The 22433-nt window shown below is 50.3% G+C and overlaps 6 protein-coding genes across 6 annotated transcripts; 3 read left to right on the top strand and 3 right to left on the bottom strand.

The window, feature by feature from the left end:
- The first annotated feature begins 291 nt into the window (after positions 1–291).
- PV10_02390 (uncharacterized protein) lies at positions 292–3173 on the top strand. The gene is made up of 3 exons (XM_016366698.1): positions 292–1342; positions 1401–1934; positions 1990–3173. Exons 1-3 carry the CDS (start codon positions 1117–1119, stop codon positions 2847–2849), a joined length of 1620 nt encoding a protein of 539 aa, XP_016226216.1. The 5' UTR covers positions 292–1116; the 3' UTR covers positions 2850–3173.
- Positions 3174–4388: 1215 nt separating this feature from the next.
- On the top strand, positions 4389–5494 carry PV10_02389 (uncharacterized protein). The gene is made up of 2 exons (XM_016366697.1): positions 4389–4817; positions 4869–5494. Exons 1-2 carry the CDS (start codon positions 4595–4597, stop codon positions 5318–5320), a joined length of 675 nt encoding a protein of 224 aa, XP_016226215.1. The 5' UTR covers positions 4389–4594; the 3' UTR covers positions 5321–5494.
- Positions 5059–7563, bottom strand: PV10_02388 (uncharacterized protein). Its single transcript, XM_016366696.1, has 3 exons — positions 7152–7563; positions 6575–7043; positions 5059–6522 (listed from the first exon to the last, which is right to left on the bottom strand). Exons 1-3 carry the CDS (start codon positions 7558–7560, stop codon positions 5775–5777), a joined length of 1626 nt encoding a protein of 541 aa, XP_016226214.1. The 5' UTR covers positions 7561–7563; the 3' UTR covers positions 5059–5774.
- Positions 7564–10940: 3377 nt separating this feature from the next.
- PV10_02387 (phosphatidylserine decarboxylase) lies at positions 10941–15404 on the bottom strand. Its single transcript, XM_016366695.1, has 4 exons — positions 14681–15404; positions 14576–14620; positions 11629–14529; positions 10941–11561 (listed from the first exon to the last, which is right to left on the bottom strand). The coding sequence occupies exons 1-4, from the start codon at positions 14864–14866 to the stop codon at positions 11373–11375; spliced, it is 3321 nt and encodes a 1106-aa protein (XP_016226213.1). The 5' UTR covers positions 14867–15404; the 3' UTR covers positions 10941–11372.
- A 1193-nt stretch (positions 15405–16597) lies between these two features.
- PV10_02386 (uncharacterized protein) lies at positions 16598–18765 on the top strand. Its single transcript, XM_016366694.1, has 5 exons — positions 16598–17011; positions 17071–17730; positions 17779–17946; positions 17995–18166; positions 18215–18765. The coding sequence occupies exons 1-5, from the start codon at positions 16798–16800 to the stop codon at positions 18630–18632; spliced, it is 1632 nt and encodes a 543-aa protein (XP_016226212.1). The 5' UTR covers positions 16598–16797; the 3' UTR covers positions 18633–18765.
- A 2045-nt stretch (positions 18766–20810) lies between these two features.
- On the bottom strand, positions 20811–22096 carry PV10_02385 (uncharacterized protein). The gene is made up of 2 exons (XM_016366693.1): positions 21838–22096; positions 20811–21774 (listed from the first exon to the last, which is right to left on the bottom strand). The coding sequence occupies exons 1-2, from the start codon at positions 21860–21862 to the stop codon at positions 21125–21127; spliced, it is 675 nt and encodes a 224-aa protein (XP_016226211.1). The 5' UTR covers positions 21863–22096; the 3' UTR covers positions 20811–21124.
- Positions 22097–22433: the final 337 nt, after the last annotated feature.

The raw sequence follows: 22433 nt of genomic DNA, 5'->3' as shown, positions 1-22433 counted from the left end.
GGATCAATCAATGCAATGTTGATGTCGTGAAGATCAGAGGGGCGAGCATGCGTGTGGACAATGAATTGAGATGGACGTTGTCATGGAATCTCAATTCGTCAGCAAAATCTCAGGGTAAATGCCCCTCCTCCATTGGTCCAAGGTGATTTGTTTGGATTGCGCTGTCAAAACAGACTTCTCGCACGTTAATTCTCATTATTTACGGTACTTTGTCCCGTCTTTACAAACTCCCCATGGGCAACCGTGTACTCAACCTGCAAGATGAGATCAGCGCCTCGATCAAGATCAAAGGCCATATTGTGACATATCATCCACAGCCTCACCGGCCGGCCTGTGTGATATTTCCCATTGGAAGACTCCGACCATCATTGCTTGTCCAAGTGCAAGGACACAAGATCTTGCAAGGCTGTACATGTCTTTATCGTTCTAGTGGCTGGACACATCTTCACTCGGCACAATCAATCCACCAACTCTCGAACATATTCATTAATCCCAACGATACACGCACTACTCTAAGCGCCCAGATTCACGTCAACTACCTCCAAAAACGAAGTTTTGACTCTTTGTTGTGGATGCGTCCTAGACAAGGCTGACCTGAGATCACAATTACCTCTCAAAGTACCTCATCCTTTCATTCTGCTCCCGCTTGACGTTTGATCCGTTCGGGTTGCAGGGGAAAGGACAATCAATAACCCAACCCTTCTTTCTTAACCTGGATTACCACAACCCACTCCGTCCACAAATCTCTTCCTTCACAAAAACACAACAACAACCTAGAGATATTATTCATCGTATCCTACTTGTCCACTGATCATTAATATCATTCACGCCAAAGCCACCACGACCGTCTCAAAGTTCTTCACCGACAAACACGGCGCCGCTCCTCAGGATCCTGCATCCGAGGAATCCCAATCCTCCAACACGCCACCACTCTCACGCTCCTCATTCTTGCACAGGCTCCGAATACACTCGCCTTCAAGGAGATCCAAGACACTTCCTAACCTGACCATCCGCCCAACCACTGCTCCATCAGGCTCTGTCTCGACTTCCAGTTCTCAACGTTGGACGGATGCCAGCAACTCCCACCATGCTCAGATCAGCGAGATAGCCCATCTCATGCCACAAGCTATGCAACTCAGCACCCCTTCGATGCAACACAACAAGCGACAACGATCTCGAGACTCGGCCTTGCGGGTATCGAGGCCCGCCTCGTCAGGGAACTCGCCGTTTGATGATAACGATGATAGTAGCCATGATAACACCGCCGCCACTGAAAAGAGGGACGACTTGGCTCAAATTCTGTCTGTCAAGATGCCCCCCTATCTGACCAAAGGCCGTTCAGGTAAGCGCACACGTCTCACTCGCCTCAGTCGCCAGCAGAAATACTGACCTTATCATAGAAATCTCTGAAGCTTTCCAAGAGTTGGAATGGAGGCAACGCTCTCGAATGGCTGAAGCCATGCGGAATCCAGATTCTTCCCAATACAGAATTAGCAGAACCCCCGTTACTACCAGCCGAAATCGCTATGCTAACGTCCAGCCCTGGGATGCTGTCAGAGTGAAGCTGGATCCCGCCATCGATGGTTCTGACTACATCAATGCTTCTCCCATCGTGCTGCAGAGTCGTCGACCCAAAACCAAGACCAGCAAAAGCACAAAAACGCCACAGAGCTCGGATTTAGCTCTCGAACAAAACCTGAGCAGATACATTGCTACTCAAGGTCCCAAGAATGGACAGTTCTTTCACTTCTGGCAGATGGTGATGCAGGAAAGCTGTGGTGACGTTGGCGTCGTGATCATGCTCACTCGACTCTCTGAAGGCAACAGAGAAAAATGTGCTCAGTATTATCCCGCCCAAGAGAGCAACCCAACAATGGTACTATCTAGTGATGAGGGCAAGGACGCTAGAGAAGGCAGTCAGGATGACGATGACGGTAAGTCTTTCGGAGGTCACTTGACATAAACTTATGACTAACATTGAATCAATAGCAACTCCGCCGCCAGATGGGGAGCAAGGAGACTCTTCTTCTGGCGATCCAGACGAGCAGACACAGACCAGTCGCACATTAACAATCACATTGATTTCGTCGCGCTATGATCCTGCCATCAGATGCGAGGTTCGAGAATTGCAGCTCGACATGGACGGTCAACGCAAGACCATCCATCATTATCTTTTCAACGGCTGGCCGGATTTTGGAAAACCAGAAGCCGCCGAGCGGGTGGCTCTGTTGGAGCTCACCAAGGTCTCTAGGTTGATTGCCAAAGATTCTCCTCGGTTCGTTCACTGCTCAGCGGGCGTTGGCCGCACAGGCACTTGGATAGCGTTGGATTTCCTTCTCCAAGAGCTTGAGGCTGGACGACTTTTGGAATCTTCAGCGACCAGTACATCATCAGGTACTGTCTCGAGTCCAACATGGGGCCGAAGCGGTCCTCCTAAGGCGACGACACCAGACCCTAATGATCAAGAGGATCTTGTCTCGGAAACCGTCAACTGTCTCCGGGAGCAACGCATGATGATGGTGATGAATGAGTTGCAATACAGTTTCATTTACGAAGTATTGAAAGATGCCTTCATTGACAAATACGCCGACCGGCAAACAGGCCCGATTGTCATTGAAGTTCAGGAACCCAGTCCAAAGATGGCTAGAACCAGATCTCCTCAACGGGAGCGTGGTCGATCGGAAGAAGACGCCGTCAGCGAAGCAGAGACGGAAATCATGGACAAGGATGAAGAGAAGGAAGACGACGACACAATTGACGATCCCTACTCCGCTGTGGCACCGGACACGATCCGAGAAGGAATGAAGAACCAACATCAGGACACTGTTCAAGATCATGAGGCGATATGAGGTACTTAGAAAGTCAATTGACAACAAACTGGTTTATGAGGCGAAGATATGAATGAATCGAATCGGTTATGCACCCGATGTATGGTTATGATGTGATGTGTATATCGGGCCTTTGGGTGAAGGCTAGGTCCTAGTGCGGACTAGATCCGAACATGATCCTTTGCAAAGTCATACATAGATGGAGAGGAGATGTGTGGCGTAGGGTTGGATCTTGCCAGAGTCAAATGAGTAACAAAGAGGTCTACGAAGTATATGTCTGTATGTCTGTATGTCTGAATGTCGGTTGGGAATTGGCTTGACCCCATGAGTCTGGGAGAATCTGTGTCAGTGTCACGTGCCAATTGATTGATTCCCATATTAATCCATACATATCTGCCTCTCCCTCCCTAAGTTAGGCACTTTGTCCCCTCCCTCCCTAAGGTACGTGCCCACATGGCATGTCGATATACAGAAAGAGAATAGGGAACATGTCGCCAAACTTGATTTGATATTCTCTCATCGTATGATACATAATGATAATGAACAGAACCTATGACGCAGTGAACTATTGTTATTATTATTAGGCATCACCATTCATCATTCACATTCTCAGGGTGGAGGCACTCGTGGGATCCCTCGTGGGATCCCCCTCGGCCCTTAAGCCTTCTCGCTCCGGGCCACTGGGGCCCCTGGGGCCCTCGGCCCCTCGACCCCCCAGACCTGGAACACCACGCGCTTCACCATAGGTGTGCATGACCCATGGCCCCAAGGGTAGCTTCTCTCTCTGGATTTCGATTGAGGTGTCTTACTAAACCTATTACAGCATCTACCCTCTCTTAACTTCAAACACTCACCCCCGCCTTGGATGATGGTCCTTGAGCGAATTTGATGTTGGTGGTCATGTGGGATGGGAGAGAGGATTTTTATACCTTGAGAACCTTGTCATTTAGGACGGGGTGTCTCTCAAATCAGGATGCATCAATAGTACCTTTTATTATCAAAAGTATGTGTGTATTTAGTACTTCTGGTGATGCCTTTTCATTTATAGATGTATGTAGGTATGAAGGTACTTTTATTTGCTTGTCATCGTTCAAGTGACCATCCAACAGAGCTCACGTGATCTGAGCCCAGCCCTTACTTTTTCACCAGCCAATTCCTTGCAAGTCCCAATTGCACACAACAGACATCATAAACTCATCACTTCAGTAACTCAATGATCAGTAACAATCATCCCAGCACCCAAGGACAATCATATCCAAATTTGCACGTCATCCTCGACAATATTTGACTGATTGAGTGTTTCGTTTCCCATCATCTGGCGTTTCGTCGCCTGGTTCCTCCACAAGGCTAAGCTTTGGGAAGCGCCCCTTGACCACCCACGCTGAAACCCAATCCTGACGCCATTTGCTTCATCTTCGAAACAAGGCATTCCATTCCAGGTGCCAACAACCCACACCCATGAACGGTTCCAATGGCTCCTCTCTGAGGGTCTCTCTCTAAATAATAAGATGATTTTCCTACGTCTTGATTTTGCTGTTTCCCTCACGCTGTTGTGTTTCCCTGTGAAAAGTGCTGCATCCAGATTCGTCTTCTTTTCCTCTCTTCATTCATTCCTTTCACTCCCGCTGGCCGGACGAACCTTTCGCTACACTCATTTGCGAACCAGACTCTCGAGACTTCTCCCTTTACACTGTTGACCAGCCTTCATACTTGCTCTCCCAAGCCTTTCTACCATTTTCCTGACAATCAACTCCACATCAAGCAAAATGCTCGCTCAAACCGCCAGTATCGCTGTCATTCTTGCGGCTGCCTTGCCCGCAGTCTCGGCAAAGGCAAGCCCCGACTCATTCGATGTTCAACCCGATTTTGGCTTCTGTGTGCCAACCCTCAAATATGAAGGAGGACTTGGAGGACGAGCGGATGACGACTTTGCCTACCTGGCTGTCGACCCTGTCATTACACAAGATGGAAAGGAGTCTACCAACCCCAGTAAGTCCACACATACGTCACTTGGCTCGTTCAATGCTTATGATCAACCAGGTGTCATCATCAGCCACATTTGTGATCAACTTGACGACTCTTGTGAGGCCAACGATGCCGCAAAGACCCTGTGCCGTGAAGCCCAAATCCAGATGGATGCCGTAGAGACTGACGGTCAGGCCACTGCCGATATGTGGAATGAACTCATCAATGGAGGCTCCCAAGTCGCCTCTGAGCTCAAGAGACGCTCCGAGAGGCGACCAGCCAAGCGACAAATCCAGTTCATTCCTTGCTCTGCCCAACGATGGGTCGAAAACTGCACGGGTTGGCCTAGGAAGCGAGGTGAACTTGAGCCTGTCCAAGAAGCCCAACCAGTCAAGAGGGCCGAGTTTGTCAAGCCAGCACCCGTCAAGAGATCCGAGCCCGCCCAAGGCAAGAAGGAAAAGCGACAGCGAACATTCATTCCTTGCTCCACTCAACGCTGGGTCGAAAACTGCACCGGTTGGCCCTGAACAATAATTCTCTTTCTTGGGTTCGTAGGATCATCTGACCAGCATTTGGCGATCCAAGTTGTGTCCATTAGACATGCAAGGGCGGAATTGGGGCCATGGTTCAGGATGACTGCCGATATCTGGCGTGTGTAGTGGCATCTGTGGCGGAGTTGGTATTCTTTTTGTCTTCATACAAGCCAGGTCCTTGGGCATGTATTTTAAAATGGTGAAACTGATATCTGGGATTCGAGGGCGAGATAGAGAAGAGGGCTCCCGAAGTAGGCCGGGCTTTGGATGTCAGCGGTCGCAACATGCGATCGGCAGCCTGTGGTTTGGAGTGCAAATCGAGTAGTCTTTTGGTTCCAACTTTCTCCAAACTACCGTGCTGTGCCATTATGTGGGAAATCGTTTTTCCAATGCTCCATTCATTCGCGAGAAGTTGACGCTAGAACCTTCTTCAGAGGCCCATTTTCATTCACCTCAATCCCCTTAAAGGCAATGAATAGTGATCAGAAGGTGACCACGTGCACATGTCCTCCCAAATTTGTCGACATGCCTCCCCTTGGCGATACTTGAATGGCAGAAAGTAGCTCATTTCATCCTGCAATTCATACCACGACACCATGCCACGTGATTGTCGTAAACCCCGTATAAATCCATAGTACCAATAAAGTAAGTGCGTCTTCCTTGCGGCAACAGCACCGGCGACAGCGCTCCAGAGCAACAGTGAATCATGGTCCTTAGAGGCGGATTCGTAGTCCAGTCTATCACACTTGTCAAGGGCCAACATGAGCGCTTTGGAAACATTGGTGTGGAAGGGCCAGGGGGCACAGTGAGGCTCGATCGACTCGCCCATGTATGCAATGATGCCTAGGCGACAGATAGTATAGATCACATCGTCAGAGTTGACCACCGACAAGGCATCATGTTGCAGAGCACGTCGTGTTGCGAGTAGGAAATGCAAATCTATACCACTTGCTGGCCCTTGGAGTAAAATCATGTCGAAGGCTTCGAGGAGGCAGCGAATGTGGTGGATCAGTTTCAGCATCACCGACCCTCCATTGATACCTCTCAAGACCCCGAATCCCTGACCCGGTGGGTCGAACCGGGTTTCTGGAAGTGAGGGGCGTTTCGCGTAAACCATCTGCATCATCGTCTGAGAGGGCATCATGAGAGGAAAGGAAGGCTTCTTGAGGACGTCCAATGAGCTTTGGATGTCGATGCTACGGCTCCTTGTCAGCGTATAGCCAGAATAGGCTGAGGCATGATACATACACTGCCACCATCTCTCGAAAATCGGCTGTTACAATGCTTTTTAGACCACCTTTGATCTTGACCAATCTTATCAAGGCATCGATGTGGGTCGAATCCCAGACCTGGCTGGAGTGGAAATCAAAATCTCGATATGGCGATCGAGTTGACCCTGGTGGTCCATTTTTTTGCGGCCGGAATGTATGGATACCAAGGATGGCCATGGACATGAGCATAGCATCAGAAATGGCCCCGGTAGAAGATTCAAGTGCTTGCCGAAGTGATTTGACAGCATGATGCTGTGACTGGACGTGGACTAGTCTGGTGGATGAACCGGCGGCGCCAAAGAATAGTTGATAACATGCTCCCGCATATGCAATGGCTTCCAGGAGATAGGGTGCTTCGACTGCCAAAGCCATGGTCTTCTTCTTCCAAGACTCCATCGTCTCTGGCATGCTGCTTGATGCAAATGCCGGCCATTGATTATGTAAGGCTGCAAGAAGAGGGTCAACGGTTGCCACACATGGTAGTGACTATGCATGACACCAGCGGGGAAGTATAGGAGGATGGGAGAAGGGTTCTGCAAGGGAGAAGCGCCTACCGAATTGAACCAGAGCCAAGGCATTCGTAGACAGGCCGCGAACACACAGGGTGTCAAAAGGATCGAAACGACCAAGATCTGGGTCTATGGGAGGAGACGGGGAAAGCAGGTGGGAGGTCAACGTGGGGGTGACTCGGCTATGGTGTTCTGCGGTGGTGGGCGAAGGCAAGAATGGGCAGAGAGCTTTAGAGACTATGCGAGAGGGTTCTTGACTCCGTCTTTCCTTTCGTCTCTGGTGATGAACAAGAGCAGCATGTCGATGTCGTTGGAAGACTTGTTGTCGAGTTTCACGTGTTGATTTGTTCTTGGCGCCAGGAACCCAGACGAGGAAGGTGCTGTTGGTGGTGCCTGCCGTGGTGTTTGTGGTCGACGACGACGTCGAAGCGTCCTTCTCAGTTGGACTCGTCATTGCTGTCGACAAAAGTACCATCCACCACCTGTAACACGATTCATTGCTCCTGCTCCATCGAGAGTGAGATCTTGGCTTAACGGCCAAATCATCAGCTTAGAGCCAGTTGCAAGACGGAGGCTCGTGTTGCTGCATATACGCTTTTCCAAGAAGACCTGTTACATGTGCCTTTCCTCGACAGACCAGTACTGTATTCGAGGCGACGAGTACCCCGCCCGCCGTGCGGCTGAAGCTTTTGACTTCCTCTCACCGACCAACTTGTCTCCGGATTCGACGGCCAGTGGTTCGGGCCCCACCTCTGATTGGACCGGCGGTAACGTAGCTGGCAATGCTGCAGCCTCAGATGTCTTTGGTAAGCCATACAGACTGAGGGCAAACCAAGCTATGATCACCTAAACTCAATCTCTCTTCTGATTTCGTTGGCTCACAGGGAATGGCTCTCTCTCAGACCCTTTTGATTGGTGCAGGAGGATGTAAGTCAGTCGCTCAACCTTTCCTTACGAGCTCCATGAATCCTTGATTCAAGAGTTAACCATTGTTTTGCCGCATCGCACCCTCGATTAGTGGACACCCGATTAGACCTCGACACACTGTTTGGAAGGCTCTAGGTAAATTCCTCAACCTCGTCTTCCACGCCGCAAGGCGCCCCACAAAGGAAGAAAACAACTCTAATCTCATGACATGCATGTCCACCGGGGCTCCATTGCACCTCCATGGTTAGGTCGGCTTATGGGTACACGGACGCCCCAGAAAGAACCATATTTGGACTGGTGTGCGACTCTCTATATGGTCTTGGCACCTGCCTTGTTTAGTGGCATCGTGAAATCCCGTTGCAAGACAGGGGCAAGGGAGATGATATCCTTGATGTGGAGTACGCTAGAAATCAGAATTTAGGCGATGACTATTCATGATTTCCTTTTACGTGCTGATTCGAAGCCTGTTAGTCGCAGCCTAGCTCTAAGCAATCTTTGGGAGAGGGTAAGAATCGATTCATAATTTGAGATCGGTGTATCTAGAATCATGCAACAGATAGTGAGACTTTTCAGATGCCGAACTATCTGAAGCTAGAAAGCGAAGGACAACTGGGGTGGCGTATCATCAATGACATGTAGTATCTGTTTTAGGTATCCCAACTCCTGATCTGTGTATCGTCCTAAAGCAAAACTATCTCATGGGTTTCATAGTCGGTCAAGGAGATCCGTGTCTGATGTACAAGCGAATCTCTCGGAGCGTAGATTGAACTCAATTCAACAAGTGCCGTGCTGTGCCCCCAGCGAGGGTGACTCGGTCGGACGCTAAAATCACGCCTGAAATTGTCGTAGGCCAAAATTGCCGTGATAGACGAGCTTCAAATCGTTGCTGGCGAGGATCTGGTCTCTTCGCCGCATTAGGTCATCGACAGACCAATTGGCTGAAATGCAGCGGCCGGTGAGAAAAGAGGCGGCCTCGGTGGCGAGCCACACAGCAGTTCCACCCACCAAGTCGGGTTTGTCAAGGGCAAAGCGTTTGAAAGTATCTAGCGTCGTTGTCAACACAGAGTGACCAAACAAAATTGGATGGAGGTGGCGGATTTTCTTAACTAGCGGTGGAAAAGCGAGTGCACGCAAGCTAAGGTAATATGATTGCTTGCAGGAAGGAGGGAGTAGAAAAGCTGGGGGTAAATCTTACCAAGGACCGTGTCAGTCAAAACGAGACCAGGCTGAAGGGCGACCGAGGTGACGTGTGGACACTCGGTGGCCACATAGTCTGCGATTCTCCAGGCGGCCAGCTTTGATATGGAATATGAGGACCAACCAGGATAGAGGGACGAGGCGACCGGGGCGGTAAGGGTGATGACTGTGGGCCGGGGCTGGACGTCTGGTGGCAAAAGGGACAGGAAGGCGTTGGTCATGAGAAAGGTGCCCTTGACGTTGACCTCGAAGTCTGCCCACCAGGCAGTCAGATCGACGACGGCGGCCATCAAACACTCGCGGGGGCGGCTCATGACGCCTGCGTTGTTGACAAGCACGTCGGCGTGACCATAGCGGTTCCGCACAAATGTGAACAAGTTTGTCACCGCAGCCTGGTCGGTGATGTCGGTTGAGGCAGAAATGTACTCAACATGAGGGTTGATTCGACGTAGAGCAGCCTCAGTCGCACAGAGTCGATTGATGTCTCTACCCACCAACACCATGGCTCGAGGCCCTGCCTGCGCAAATGCTGGTGCCAGTCCTCGCGCCCCTATCCCTGACGATGCCCCCGTGATGATGACGACTTTGCCCGCCTGTGATAACGATGGTTGACTGGGATCAATCGCCGCATATTGGCTTCGATAGAGATTCGCGGTGTAGGCTGAGGTGGTAACGAAGAAGTCGGTCGGTAGATCCTCCATGTGACCGCATGGGGTATTCAAGATGTACACATGCACACGGGCAGCGACCAGGTTCGTCGCTATTTTTCTCAGCTTCCTTTGATACCAACTGACGACAAGTTCGCGAATATCGACCTTACTTTGGGTGCTTTGCTAATACGACCAAATATAGTCCTGGTGATCAAGTTGAAATGGCCTCGACCGCTGCCACGGTGGGCTGCGTATGCCATTCAATCAAGGAGTCTCGTCATTGCTCAGAACAGGGACTAGAAGTTTTTCTTTGCGGTCTCGCCTATTGCCGGGCATTGGTAATGCTTGAGGATTGATATCTATGGCCGTGAGAGGTGGGGTGGACACCTCTCTGCTAACTAAACGGGAGTTGCTTCCGTAGCTCGCTCCCCTTTCGAGATCCAATGCGGTACCTTAATACCACAGTACGATACAGTACTCGGTTTAGCGGGACTTGGGTTGCATGTACCTGGCATGACTGTATGCCTGCTGTACGGTTAACCAGTAATCTGTCACGCTAATTGTAACTTAGATGCCTCTTTGGGCCCACGTTTTTAATGCATGGCAAGGTACCTGACTTATTGACTGGTATTTGGAGCCGAGTCACATACCCGGTGGCGTTTGCAACACTCTTCTTCAAGGTAATACTGGTAGGGTGTGTGAGAGGACTGATTGAGAGAAAGGAAAGTGGGCTTGTTTGCTCAGTCTGGTATATTCCCAAAGAGACATAGACCAAAAACCCCTGGTCCACCACGGGTTGTCTGGTTGTCTAAGTACCTAGGTGCTTAGGCCGCTGCCAGCCCATCGGCCCCCATCATCATTGCTCCCCGCTCCCGCCCGTAAGGCCCCATAAGCATCGGTAAGGCTGAGCAAATGGGTCGGTATTCAGCCTTTTATTCACCGTACCATCGGTGCCGACTTATGTAACTAGGGCGGCATTGAAAGTCATGCCTGCCTTAGGAAAACCTCAGGGCGTCATTGCCAAGAAGATGGCTTTTGTCATCCTTGTCGCGATGGCCGAATTTGTATATCGCCTCGTTTTCGTATCTTTTGGGCCAAAAACTGAGAGATGCAATTGTTGGACGCCATATTCAATTGTTGTAAAAATACCGAGATGCCACGACGCCACGATGTCTTCCTTTGGCAGGACTACCTTAAGTCACGCCACCGCAACAATACCAATCTCGCCATTTTAATTCAATCCCAATCGCATGCCATCGCTCAAAGAAAGGACACTAAACGACAACTTGAGATGACTCAACAGTCTTTGTTTTGGCTGGAATTTGCGCTTCTGCACATGGTTGCTGTAATCCAAGCAATAAGCTGAGGCTTGTTGTACCTATGTATATACATCACTCCTTTCGCCGAGTCACTTGCGTCTATGCACTGTTGTGGTTGTCTCTATCCCAGACCATCTCGCCACTCGTCGTCATGTCATGATATAAGAGCAGCGCTAGGCGATAGGCGGACTATCTTTACCATCAGGAGTTGAGCCTGGGTCAGGGTCCGATGCGAGGCTGCCTTCGATTCGGCGTTTGGCTTCTTGCCTTTCCTCGTTGGTGATGTTGGCCTCGTCTTTCTTCATATCCGGTCGATGCGGTTCGACATTGGGCGAATGTCCGATCGACATGCCCACACGAACCTATTTAGCAACATTATCAGTAAGCACTCTCCCTTTTACCGTCCCAAATTCTGTGGTGCCAACTTACCAATGTTTCCAACGCCCCACTGCTATTGTCAACCAGGTCTTCGTCGTAAACCATTCGTCCAGGCTCAAAGAACAGGAGGACAGTGCTGCCACCAAATTTGAAATACCCCAGCTCCTCTGCTCTCTTCACTCGTTCGCCAGCTTTTCGGGTAATCACGGTGGAGCCCACCATCATGGCTCCGATACAAACGAACATGACTCGACCATGCGCGACCGAGTCGATGGGGATCACCACCCGCACGTTGTCGCCGTACACATCGAGCGCTGATCTGATTGCCATAGGGTTGACTGTGTAATACTCACCCTCTATCAACTTTGGTGTGCCCAAAGTCCCGTCCACAGGCACGTGAAATCGATGATAATCTTGAGGAGCCAGTCGAAAGATACCCATGCTGCCGCCTTTGTATCGCTTCGCCTCCAAGGGGTACGCATCACCAAACAACTTTTCCATGCTGTAATCACGGCCTTTGACCCAGATTCGGGTGGCTTCATCAAGTGTGTTGAAGACAACCGTGCGACAGTCCGCTGGAGACACAATGATCTCAGGCCGATCCGGTGCACTGCAGGGCCGCGCTGTCGGCTTCAGTGCTCGGTAGAAGAACTCATTGAAATTCTTGAACTGATCAGTGGACAGCAGTACTTCCGACATGTCGAGCCGGTGGAAAGCAATAAAGCCTTCAATCTGTGCCGTCGAGGCAGGGTCATCAAACTTCCTGCCTTGTTTGATCGAAAGCGACTTGAGCATCTTCTTGATCCTCTTCTTTTCCATCTCGCGAGCACCCACCGCCTTGTACAGCAGGCGGATGCCGATTCGAACATACACTGACATGCGCTCCTCGTTGATCTGCCCTGTCACGCGATCTTGTACCAGGATGTTGGCGCTATTAGCACCAAGCTTGTACCCGCCGTAGCTGATCTTGGTGATGACCTTGGAGTACCATTTGCGTTGAGCTTGACTCTGAGTCACAAATCCTCCCATGACCAGATTGTTGACCTGTCTCCAGTCTGAGCTTGCGCATGTGGCAATATGTGTGATAATGTCGGCCTCGGTGCGCTTGTTCAGTTTGGGCTGGTGACATATTGGGCATTCGCGGATCTCAATCACATGTTCCTCAACATCTCCTTCCGAAAGGTCGTTGCTAAGTAATTTACCTTCTTCGCCGGGACTGCCAAGAGGATCCTGTTGGATGGCCGGAATGGCACTGCGCTTTGGGTTTTCATTCGTAGAAGCCTCAGTGCTGGACTCTGGCTGCGGTGGACCATTCCCGGCATTGTCTTCGTTCTTGATCGACGTTGGCTGAGCAAAGGGGCCCATGCTGATCTTCACTTTTGAAGACAAGGTCTTCTTGCTGCTGCTTTTCTCTAGCTGCTCTTCTAAACAGATGACCGCTTGATCAAATGTGAGATCGACCTCTCCGACGTCTTCGTTCTCTGAGGCGAATCTTTTAAAGAAGGAATCAATCGTTGACTCCTTCAAGGTGGAGCCCAATGTGTCCAACATGGTGGTGAACTCTATTTTACTGATTCGCTTGCTGTCATCCACGTCGTATTGTTTGAGCATTGCTCGCCAGAATTGCTGTCTCAGAGCGGGATAGGACAAAAATCGAGCTTTGATGAACAGCTCAGGGCTATGCTTGGCTTCCCAGCGTTCTTTGTTTTTCAGCTCCAAAGGAATTGTGTATGGATTCAAGCCGGGGTCCTCGGTGGGCTGTGGCATAGGAGGTTCAGGCGCGTTGGGCACTCTCAAGCTGCCGTTGTCTGATGGGTTACTCGTGGGAGGTGGCGGGCGGAGGCTTTCTTGCCCATTGCTGCTTGCCAGGGAAGCCTGGGAATCATCTCGTCTCATGCCGGGACGACTCAACTTATGCAGACTGTTGGCAGAGGAGGAGCGAGACAATGGCAAACGAAATCTTGACCTGTTCTCTTTGTGTGAGGCCATCGGTGAGTATTCTGGTGGTTCAGGCAAATCGAACAGGCCAGTTGCCGGATCCTGCTCCGGAGCAGCTTGGATCACTTTTTGAACAGGGAAAGAAGCAGAGGCCACGAAATCATTGCCTGACAACTTGTCTCGATCGATGACGGTAAAGGTCAAGGAGTATCCTGTCTCATGTCGCAAGACCTGGAACACCATCTTTTCATTGTAAACAGGGTTTAGGTTGTGCCGAATGACCTTTGTCCTCAAGACCTTGCGACCCAAGGCCGTAACAACGAAGGGATCCATGTCGAACGAAGTACGAGTCATGTTACGCTCAGGGGGGAGGTCGGTGATCTTGACAATTTCCAAAAATATGACACCAGACACATCGTTATCGGTCCCGAGTAAGTTGTATGCCCTGGCAGCGATGGATTTGCGACGGAGTCGGGCGAGCCGCTTCTTCTTCGCCTTCTTCTCGGCTATACCAGAACCACGAGGAGTGTCTGTTTCGGTGGCCGAGTCGATATCGTCATCTAGGCCATCGTCCATTTCGTCCTCAACAAGGTTGGCTTCGGTAACAGACGTAACACGGGATAATTCATCGTCTTCGCCTTCGGCACCAAGATATGCTTGAAAGCTCTTCCAAATCTCCTCTGGGCTAGCCGAAGGATTGGCCGAGTCGACGAGGGAGAACTGAATGAGAACCTCACCAGAGACGGAGCTGGACTTCTTGCCCTCCCTCCGCCGTGACTTTAACTTGTACCACTTTGGGTCTTGTTGAACCCTTGAATCTGCAAAAATGTCCTCGATAGCAATGTCAAACTCGCCCATATAGTCCTTGCCGAAACGATCCTTATCCCAGCACATGCACTCTAGTAAGGGAAGGCCTGTAAGAGGAATGTCGAAGCAAATCTTCCATTCTGGGTTCAAGGTCTTGGGAATGGAGGGGGTGGATTGTTTGGAGTTGCCCAGGGTGACGACAAGGTACTGAGGAGGGTCAGACGTGGACAAGGAACCAGTATTTTGTACTCACAGGATCAGATGTACCAGACCTATCTTTGGCGGCCAGGTTTCGAGCCTGATGCTCGTTAGTGGGACAACAATGTGGTTGGTAGAGAACCAAAGGGGTGGCTCATACTTTGATGACATAGACCTTAAGTACAAGAGGTTTCTGATCGGAGAGTGTGAGAGAACTAGGAGAAGTTCCAAGTCTGGGAGGGCTGGTTCTTCTTTCCTTCTCAGTATTTGCACTTTGACCATTGTCCTTATCCTTCTCCTTGTTTTTTCGGGAGGTCATTCCCCGTGGAAGCGATATATGAACCATGGCTAGAAGTAATGGACAGCCAGGCAAGGAGGAGGAGGGGTGAAGGGGAGGGGAGCGAGTGGAGGGTACGGTTTATATCGAGGAGAGATGTGTCAAAAGAGAGGCTGCTTTGGGCCGGAGGATCGGACTGTCAAGAGGAACAATAGTTGCGGAAGCCGAGCATAAGACGGCAGGAACAGCTGGCTGAGGTTGCAGAGGCGATTGCAGGACGTCGAAGGGAGGGGCCAGAACCACGGAGCAGAACAGTGACCAGGGTGTGAGTGAGGCCGGGAGTGGAAGGATTCCAACGAAGTTCTTACTGCCGTATTATTTGCAGGCTAGTCATTTAGAGGCTCAAGTGTTGATTATTGAGCTTTCTAATGGTTGGCGAGCCCTAGATATGGGACGGTCGCAGGCGCTGGAGAGAGATCATGCAAGATGGAAAGAGGGTGCAAGGGAAGTTGGTTAAATGTGCTTGGAAGGTCGGCGTCCTCGTCAAGAACACCAAGATAGAATTGGAAATAGCCACGTAGCGAAGCTGCGGTGAGGAAGGTCAGGGTTCAGTGGGTGCAATTATCAGGTACTCAAGAAAGCCCACAATGACACAGTAATAATAATGTGCAGATTTCCTCCCTGCCTACCTAAGTTAAGGTACCTAGGTAGGTTGGTACGGATTTATTACTATTGCTGAAACTACTTAGACCCAGTCATTCAATAATGGGTATGGAGGGCACGGGGGGTCACTGCCGCTCGGGTACCTGAGTTTGACCATGATCTGCCCCTCTTCTCCAGTTATGTTTCCAGGTAAATTATCTACAAAGAGTTATAATCTCAAGTGTCTAGCAAGCCAGATGCCATATGATGACCTCAGAAAGACCTTTGAAACGTAGATACCGTTCATAAGTCGATTTCCATCCCATATTGCCACTGTCCATTTTCAATTGGCTTCGATAAGCTGAATAAGAACATGTCATTGCTCTCTTCCTACCAGAAATTACCCCTCACCTAAAAGACAAGCCTCCGGTTCCGTTGTAAATCGGTGGATATTGTCCATGGCTCCTGCCGCTCAATTCTCCAAACACTTTAAAATCGTCCAATCACTCGAGGCATGGTTGCATCATGAGCAGACAAACACGCAATCACCTCGCGTCAGGTTACCACCAGGGAGGGCCGAGGGGCCAGAGTAGCACGGTGTAAGTTGAACATCGCTGATACGCAACCAACCCTCGGCATACCAGGATGGTGCCAGGCTTGTCTGTTAGTTGACTCGCTCAAACTCGCTTCGCTATTCATGGGTTTTCTGCTTCGAGTAGAGAGATCGATGGAAGCTTTGTGGCGGTTTCCTTGTTTGATAGTACCACCTGCCTCAAAGACAGCATATGGCGAAGTGTATCTGTCCTTCCTTGCCATTCCGCATCGTCGCCCAAGGTACCAGGCAAGCAAAGTTTTAGCTTGGAGGATATGTTCTTTAGCTACTCGCCAGACTGATCTATTCCCGTCGACTTTTCACACTCAAGATCGAGGCTGCACATTTTCATAGTACTCCGTATAGTGACCTCTGATTGAACGGTGATTGGCAATGGGTCTCACCATGGTGACCCTAAAAAGTCACGGGATCAGAAGCACGAACCTTGAGAAACGAGCGCCCATATGGGACTAGCGCCTTGGCATCCAGGCCCAGCAGGCTCAGTCTCAATGTCATGTAAACATTGCAGAGACGCAACCCGCTATGCGTTTGTTCAAGATCCGACCCTCCTACCACCGAACCTACGCTTCGCCTTGTGCAAAGCTCAACATCCACAAGAAATCCATTACAATCACTCGCTGACCTCCATCATCCTTATTATGCGCTATTCTCACATGTGACGCGTGGACGCAGATGCTGCGCGCGCTTCAACTGATCGCGTCACCTCAAACTCCTATCCACCCACCCGACTCAAAGCACGACAAGCATGCTTGTTTCGCGACAACCCTTACAAACCCTTCCGATGTCATCGAGCCAGAGGCAACAAAGAACCATCCACTCCCGCCTGCACGACAAAGATGACGCGCCCATACACCCTAGCCGATTCAACGCCTCTACCGATCTCAGACCTCCCACTGCTAGCCGCGACTCAAAACGGTCGTCCCTTTCCCGAACTGTTAACGAGAAAAAGCGAAAAATGGGTACGATGTTCTTCGCAGCTACCAAATATTCCATATTGCGACTGACTTTTCTTGCCCAGATTATGACGAGGATGACGACGGTTTCCTGTTCACGCGTGTCAAGAAAAACAAATCAGAAACTTCGGCGGTGCCGCAACCGTCAGCATCCGCCCAGCCCGTTACCGCCGTCCCGCAAAAAGTTGAACGTGGTGCACCCAAACCCGGGCCTGCGACGGAAGATGAGCCGCAACCAGCCCCTAAGAAAAGAGGGAAGAGACTATCTTTTTCAACACCCAACCCAAAGGACAATGTTGCGCCCCGAAGATCAAAGCGCCTTTCGCGAGAACACGACCCAGGCAATGGCAGCCCTATATCGATGTCCGTCAAACTAGAGAAACCAAAACCCCAGAAATCATCACCCAGCAAAAGCAAGAGAAAGTCGCCAGCGAAGACTGTGGATGCGGCGCAACAGAAGGTTGTCCCCCAGCAAATAAGCAGCGAGGTCCCCGAACAGGCCGAGAATGTCGAGGTTGCCGTGCCCGAGTCCAAGGCGACCGAGGTGGTGACCGCAACGGAGAAGCATTCAGAAACCAAGATCGCGCTTCCTTTCGCCGACACGCCTGTCATCAAACGAAATAAAGCCATGCGGGAGGACAACCACAGAAAAGGTGAACGGCGAAGTAGTCTAGGCATGCGAGGACGAAGGGCAAGCTCTCTAATTGAAACCGGCAATTCCAATGGTACGTAACACACGCTCGTTTGTGTCCAATTTGCTAATGGGCCCGAAGCACTCCCCCATCACGAAGTCGCCATTCCCGACTTCTACAAGCATATTGAAAGCGATGGTCTTCCAGAGCCGCGGCGCATGAGACAACTCCTCACATGGTGTGGAACTCGGGCGCTGGACGAGAAGCCAATGGGAACCGACTTTGAGGATTCTAGTGCACGATCAGCGGGTTCGTATAGAGGCTCCTTTATTGGTATCGATTCTGACATGAGTCTAGCTCGAGTTATAGAAGAAGAATTGCTCAAAGATTTAGCCAATCGATCCGAGCTTTCAGACTGGTTCAGCCGTGAAGAGTTGGCGGTTCAGCAGAAGCCGCTACCAGAACGGCCGAATCCCAAAAATGTCCAAAACCTCGAAAAAATTGGAGAATTGGAGACTCAGATAAAGAGGTAAGATCCTCTGGAGCTGATGTGAATGAGAATGCTAACAAACTTCAGACTTCGAGCAGAAAAAGAAGCCTTGGAATCTCTCCTACGGCCTCCTAGCCTCCCACCTAGAGGTGATGCAAGATCTCCAGAGCCAGATAGGTCACTCTTGTCTGCAAGCGACCTTGCAGCCGTGGACGTATTGACCCAGAATCCAATGCCGGGCGAGAGGATTACACAAGAACTGAACGCTGTATTTGAGTCAGTGGGCCCCACCATTGATTCATTTGCAGATAGTATTCATAAAATTGGTCAATACCGTACCGCCGCTGATAATGTGGCGGATCGAGTTCTGGCCATGTGTGCGGAAATGTTGGAGCAGCGGGAAAAACAAGGCCTCAAGCGAGCACTGATGTCCGAGCAGGGCGAGAAGACGCCGCCGAAGGACCTTGTTGGAGTACTACGAAGCCTGAGCAGGGTTGAAAGATGATGCATCCCTGGGTGGAGCAGCCTGACAACCCAACAGAGAAGACGGATTCCAAGAAGTTGTATAAAGAAAGCCACGATGAATGCAATGCTGTGATGACATACTGAAAGCGAGATCATGCTAGCTTGGAATACCCTGGTGCTTGTCGCAAATGAAGCTGCCCAAGAATGACAATGGTTCAGCATGGCCGTAGATCCAGCCCATGTCTGATTGTGAAACTCGAAGCGTCAGATTGCGAGGACGTTGAGTATATCACTATATGTGCCATGACTCCTGCATAACATCAATCCCTCGGGGGGAGATAGTCACCCCACGTGACTTTGGCAACGAACACCACATCACGTGGGAAAACTTCCCTCCACAACCGCCAGACTCTCTTCTGTTAGCAAGGGGAGGTACGAGTTGACTTTGCGGCAACCATACTTGATGAGTTTCTTCCATCAGTTATCAGAACGCTCTGGTTATAAACCAATAGCTGCCTTAGTGGATGAACATGTCCACGTGGTGTCGACTTTTATTCCACTCTCGACCTGGGCTTGGATCTTGTAAGTCTTCTGCCCCCACGCGGTCAACCCATCCGCCCATGTGTTACTACCTACCCTGGGTTAGGTACCTAGGTACCTTTAGGCACATCAGTTCCTATGCCCACGCATTGTATGATTTCAATAATGAATGCCACGATATAAACACATGCACCTGCGACGCGAGACATGGTGAGACTCCGCCACAGATCTCGATCTCACTAGCCACACATGACATCAATGGCGTCTCGATATGCTCGCTTGAAAATGAACCTTGATACCAATGGAACTGGTAATGTACATCAACCAGCCAGCCAGCCAAAACCTAAGACGAGACTCGCGGGGCGCAGTCTTGCATTTCAAGCCGTCTTGGCCGCGAGTTTGAAGTGTCAAGACGTCCAATGATGCCAGTTGAAATCGTCGATCACAATACGTCATTGCTTGCACCTGCGACAACGACGTGTTGCTGTTGGGCAGTTGCTTGATTCTCGTCAAAGACTAGGCTCCGTGGCTCCTTCCTATGCAAGACTCTCGTGTTCGAGAAAGTGTAGGGTCACCGGGGGACGGCAGTCACGATCAAAGATAATTCAGAGGTAGGATGCCGTGGATGCTCAGCCCAAATCAAATCTAGATAGTCATCGGGCTATGATTATGGTCAAAAGTATCCCTCGACTCTTGTGACGCGTGGATTGAACGGCAGACCCCTTGTGCCTTGATTTTCAGCTACAGTGAACTATAGTACACAGCCATTATGGTGAGTTGAAGTGCCACAAAGAATCAGACCCTTGGTATGGAGTCAGCCCATGACACTCTGTCCGTGATTGCGTCTAGATCTGCCTTTCGTAAAGTTGTAGAACATCTCATAATATATATCACGAACATCTTCACCCTCTCCTTATACTCCTTAGTCATTCTTCCTCCCCAGTGGTTCTTCAATCACCCCGATTATTTCAATCTACCCAAAAACATCCTTATACCTACATCCATTATGCCGTTTTACTACAGAAAGGTGATTATATTCCCCGTCACACTGGTCGGACCTGCGCCAAACCTTCCCATTGTCAGCCCGGTCGATCTCTATTCTTGTTCCGCGGACTCGATGTTCTTCCTATGTAGAGTTGAGAACCCAGCTAATATTCCCTGTCATACAGAATTGGGGTAATCGCCACGGCGGTGGTGGCGTCACTGTTTCTCGACACGGCGTGCGACGAAATCCTTTTCGAATCTCGTGCGGCCGCTTCAGTTGTTTCAGATAAAAAAGATGAACGTTCAACTGCTGCCGAAGCGATTCCACGGCCATGGCTTTGAATCATGAGAGTCATCAAGTCAAGATCCATGAACAATTAGGACGTCTACTTCATCGCTGGGGAAATAAAGTCCATCCTCCAGGGCCACAAGAGGAAGTGCTGGTCAGCAGATCAAACAAACATCAATGTACACCAATAGGCTTGACTTAGCCCGAGTCTTCCAAAACTGGGGCCAGTCAGCTGTGATGGGACAATGACGGCGACGCAAATTTCAACCTCTTTTGCTGGTTTGCTTATCAATTGGAGTTGAGCAATGGGAGTTACATGGGGGTTTTAGAGCAATGAGTATGGTCTACATACATGATCGTCGAGAAACCAAGAACTTGCGTGCTTTGTGTTGATCCAAGTATATCTGTCCTGGAACATTGCATCTTTCGCCTGCGCCAGCGTCATTGCTGCGGGCTGTCATATGTTGAATGCCCCATGCGCTGTCTCCAAGCCCGTGACACTTTTATATCCAGCAGCAGAATGAATTTCAGCAATGACAAGACAACATCTTTACAGGCATCACAAAAGCACTTTTCTAGGCTGAGCATGTAAAGCGCCAAATAGTCGCTATTGCTGATGGTACATTCTGGGTATTATCTGATCTCGTTGCGGTAATATCACATCTTACACTTTCGTCGAGGGTGGTGGGAATCACTCCCAACGCAGACTGGCTTATAGTCTAATCCACCGCCAGCTTTTTCGGAGCGTCTTCATCTCCCACAGAACTGGTTGAAGGAGTCATCTTGACATTGCGCGCCTCTGCCGAGGTATTGTCGTCGTCATCCCACGCTTCATCTGGTACATTCTCGTCCCAATTGTCGAGTTCTTCCTCGACGGTTCTTGGAGCTGCAGTCACGCCAGTCTCCAGGTCAGGGTCATCTCCCGGTCGTGCGACATCGCCGTTGACACCCTCGCCGAGCTCCAGATCACCTTCGTCGGTTAGGACGGAGTATTTAGCCTTGCGCCGTCTTTCAGCTGCTCGTTTGTGATAGGCGCTGCACAGCCCTAAAGCTGCGAGACTTCCTAGCACATTTGCCAGGACATCCCATGGGTCGAATTCTCGGTCGTTTGGGAGGAGGCCTTGTGCAACTTCACTGCCGACAGCTAACACTAATGTGCAGACAATCAAGGTAATGTGTATGACCCGCCGGCGAGAAGTGTCAAGGATGAAGTAGAAGGTGGCCGTTAGGGCAAAGAAGACGATGAAGTGGAGGAATTTGTCGGACTGTTGAGGAATGTATGGTTGTGCGGCGGCCGGGGTGGATGGTAGAGATGAGTGTGGAAGGAGGCCTAGGGACGAGGAGAAGAGGAGGAGAATGACAAAGGCGACTGGAATGATAATTAGTGGTCACTTCAACACGTGGAGAGAAGACAACTGTAGAAAGAACTGACTCGCAAAAGCGAAGCGGATGCGCATCGTGCTTCAGATGTCAAGGTCCTCGATGCACGCACTGGACACAGTTGTAACAAGTGATGTTCGACTTGGTTGGTTCTCCAAGTGGCACCGTCCAAGTCAATAATTGGATATCGTGGGTAATATGACGGAACGAAGAGGAGAGGATTGTATAATCTGGCCACATGCCAGGGTCAAGGAAGGAAGTGCATTTGCGATGGAAGGGGTTGTAGAATAATAGTAAATGCAGGTGTCCCGAAAGCCAGGCGACGACGAGGTGAATATGTGTAGGTATATATCTTTAAGGCTGACAACCTGCACAATTATGAGCCTGTTTGGCCGCTTAAACGTCCTCTGCGTAGGCACCTCTTTAGGTGATCACTGTGACCTGAAGCTATGCCAAGGGGTGGGCGTCGGGGCAGACAGACAGACACTGGAAAATGTGGAGAACGAGATTTTGCCCTCAGTGCCTCCCATAAGACAAAAAACGTGGACAGGCAATCGGAAGATCGTTTGTGCCGATGCGACTACGGAGTAAGTACTAGGTAGGTTAAGCTAAGGCTACGGATGACAATAAGTACTCCGTAGACAAGCC

This window comes from Exophiala mesophila, assembly GCF_000836275.1.
Source record: "Exophiala mesophila strain CBS 40295 unplaced genomic scaffold supercont1.2, whole genome shotgun sequence".
Taxonomy (NCBI): domain Eukaryota; kingdom Fungi; phylum Ascomycota; class Eurotiomycetes; order Chaetothyriales; family Herpotrichiellaceae; genus Exophiala; species Exophiala mesophila.
The sequence above is the reverse complement of the archived record's forward strand: the minus strand, read 5'-3'. Positions and strand labels throughout refer to the sequence as shown.

Coding starts and splice junctions, on each gene's coding strand:
- PV10_02390 (XM_016366698.1), top strand. CDS start 1,117: ATGCCACAAGCTATGCAACTCAGCACCCCTTCGATGCAACACAACAAG. Junction 1,343..1,400: donor TCTGACCAAAGGCCGTTCAG/GTAAGCGCACAC, acceptor ACCTTATCATAG/AAATCTCTGAAGCTTTCCAA. Junction 1,935..1,989: donor CAGTCAGGATGACGATGACG/GTAAGTCTTTCG, acceptor TTGAATCAATAG/CAACTCCGCCGCCAGATGGG.
- PV10_02389 (XM_016366697.1), top strand. CDS start 4,595: ATGCTCGCTCAAACCGCCAGTATCGCTGTCATTCTTGCGGCTGCCTTG. Junction 4,818..4,868: donor AAAGGAGTCTACCAACCCCA/GTAAGTCCACAC, acceptor ATGATCAACCAG/GTGTCATCATCAGCCACATT.
- PV10_02388 (XM_016366696.1), bottom strand. CDS start 7,560: ATGACGAGTCCAACTGAGAAGGACGCTTCGACGTCGTCGTCGACCACA. Junction 7,044..7,151: donor CTTGGCTCTGGTTCAATTCG/GTAGGCGCTTCT, acceptor CTCTTCTTGCAG/CCTTACATAATCAATGGCCG. Junction 6,523..6,574: donor TTTCGAGAGATGGTGGCAGT/GTATGTATCATG, acceptor AAGGAGCCGTAG/CATCGACATCCAAAGCTCAT.
- PV10_02387 (XM_016366695.1), bottom strand. CDS start 14,866: ATGGTTCATATATCGCTTCCACGGGGAATGACCTCCCGAAAAAACAAG. Junction 14,621..14,680: donor TTAAGGTCTATGTCATCAAA/GTATGAGCCACC, acceptor AACGAGCATCAG/GCTCGAAACCTGGCCGCCAA. Junction 14,530..14,575: donor GGTCTGGTACATCTGATCCT/GTGAGTACAAAA, acceptor GACCCTCCTCAG/TACCTTGTCGTCACCCTGGG.
- PV10_02386 (XM_016366694.1), top strand. CDS start 16,798: ATGCTTGTTTCGCGACAACCCTTACAAACCCTTCCGATGTCATCGAGC. Junction 17,012..17,070: donor CGAGAAAAAGCGAAAAATGG/GTACGATGTTCT, acceptor TTTCTTGCCCAG/ATTATGACGAGGATGACGAC. Junction 18,167..18,214: donor TTGGAGACTCAGATAAAGAG/GTAAGATCCTCT, acceptor AACAAACTTCAG/ACTTCGAGCAGAAAAAGAAG.
- PV10_02385 (XM_016366693.1), bottom strand. CDS start 21,862: ATGCGCATCCGCTTCGCTTTTGCGA. Junction 21,775..21,837: donor CATCCGCTTCGCTTTTGCGA/GTCAGTTCTTTC, acceptor TTATCATTCCAG/TCGCCTTTGTCATTCTCCTC.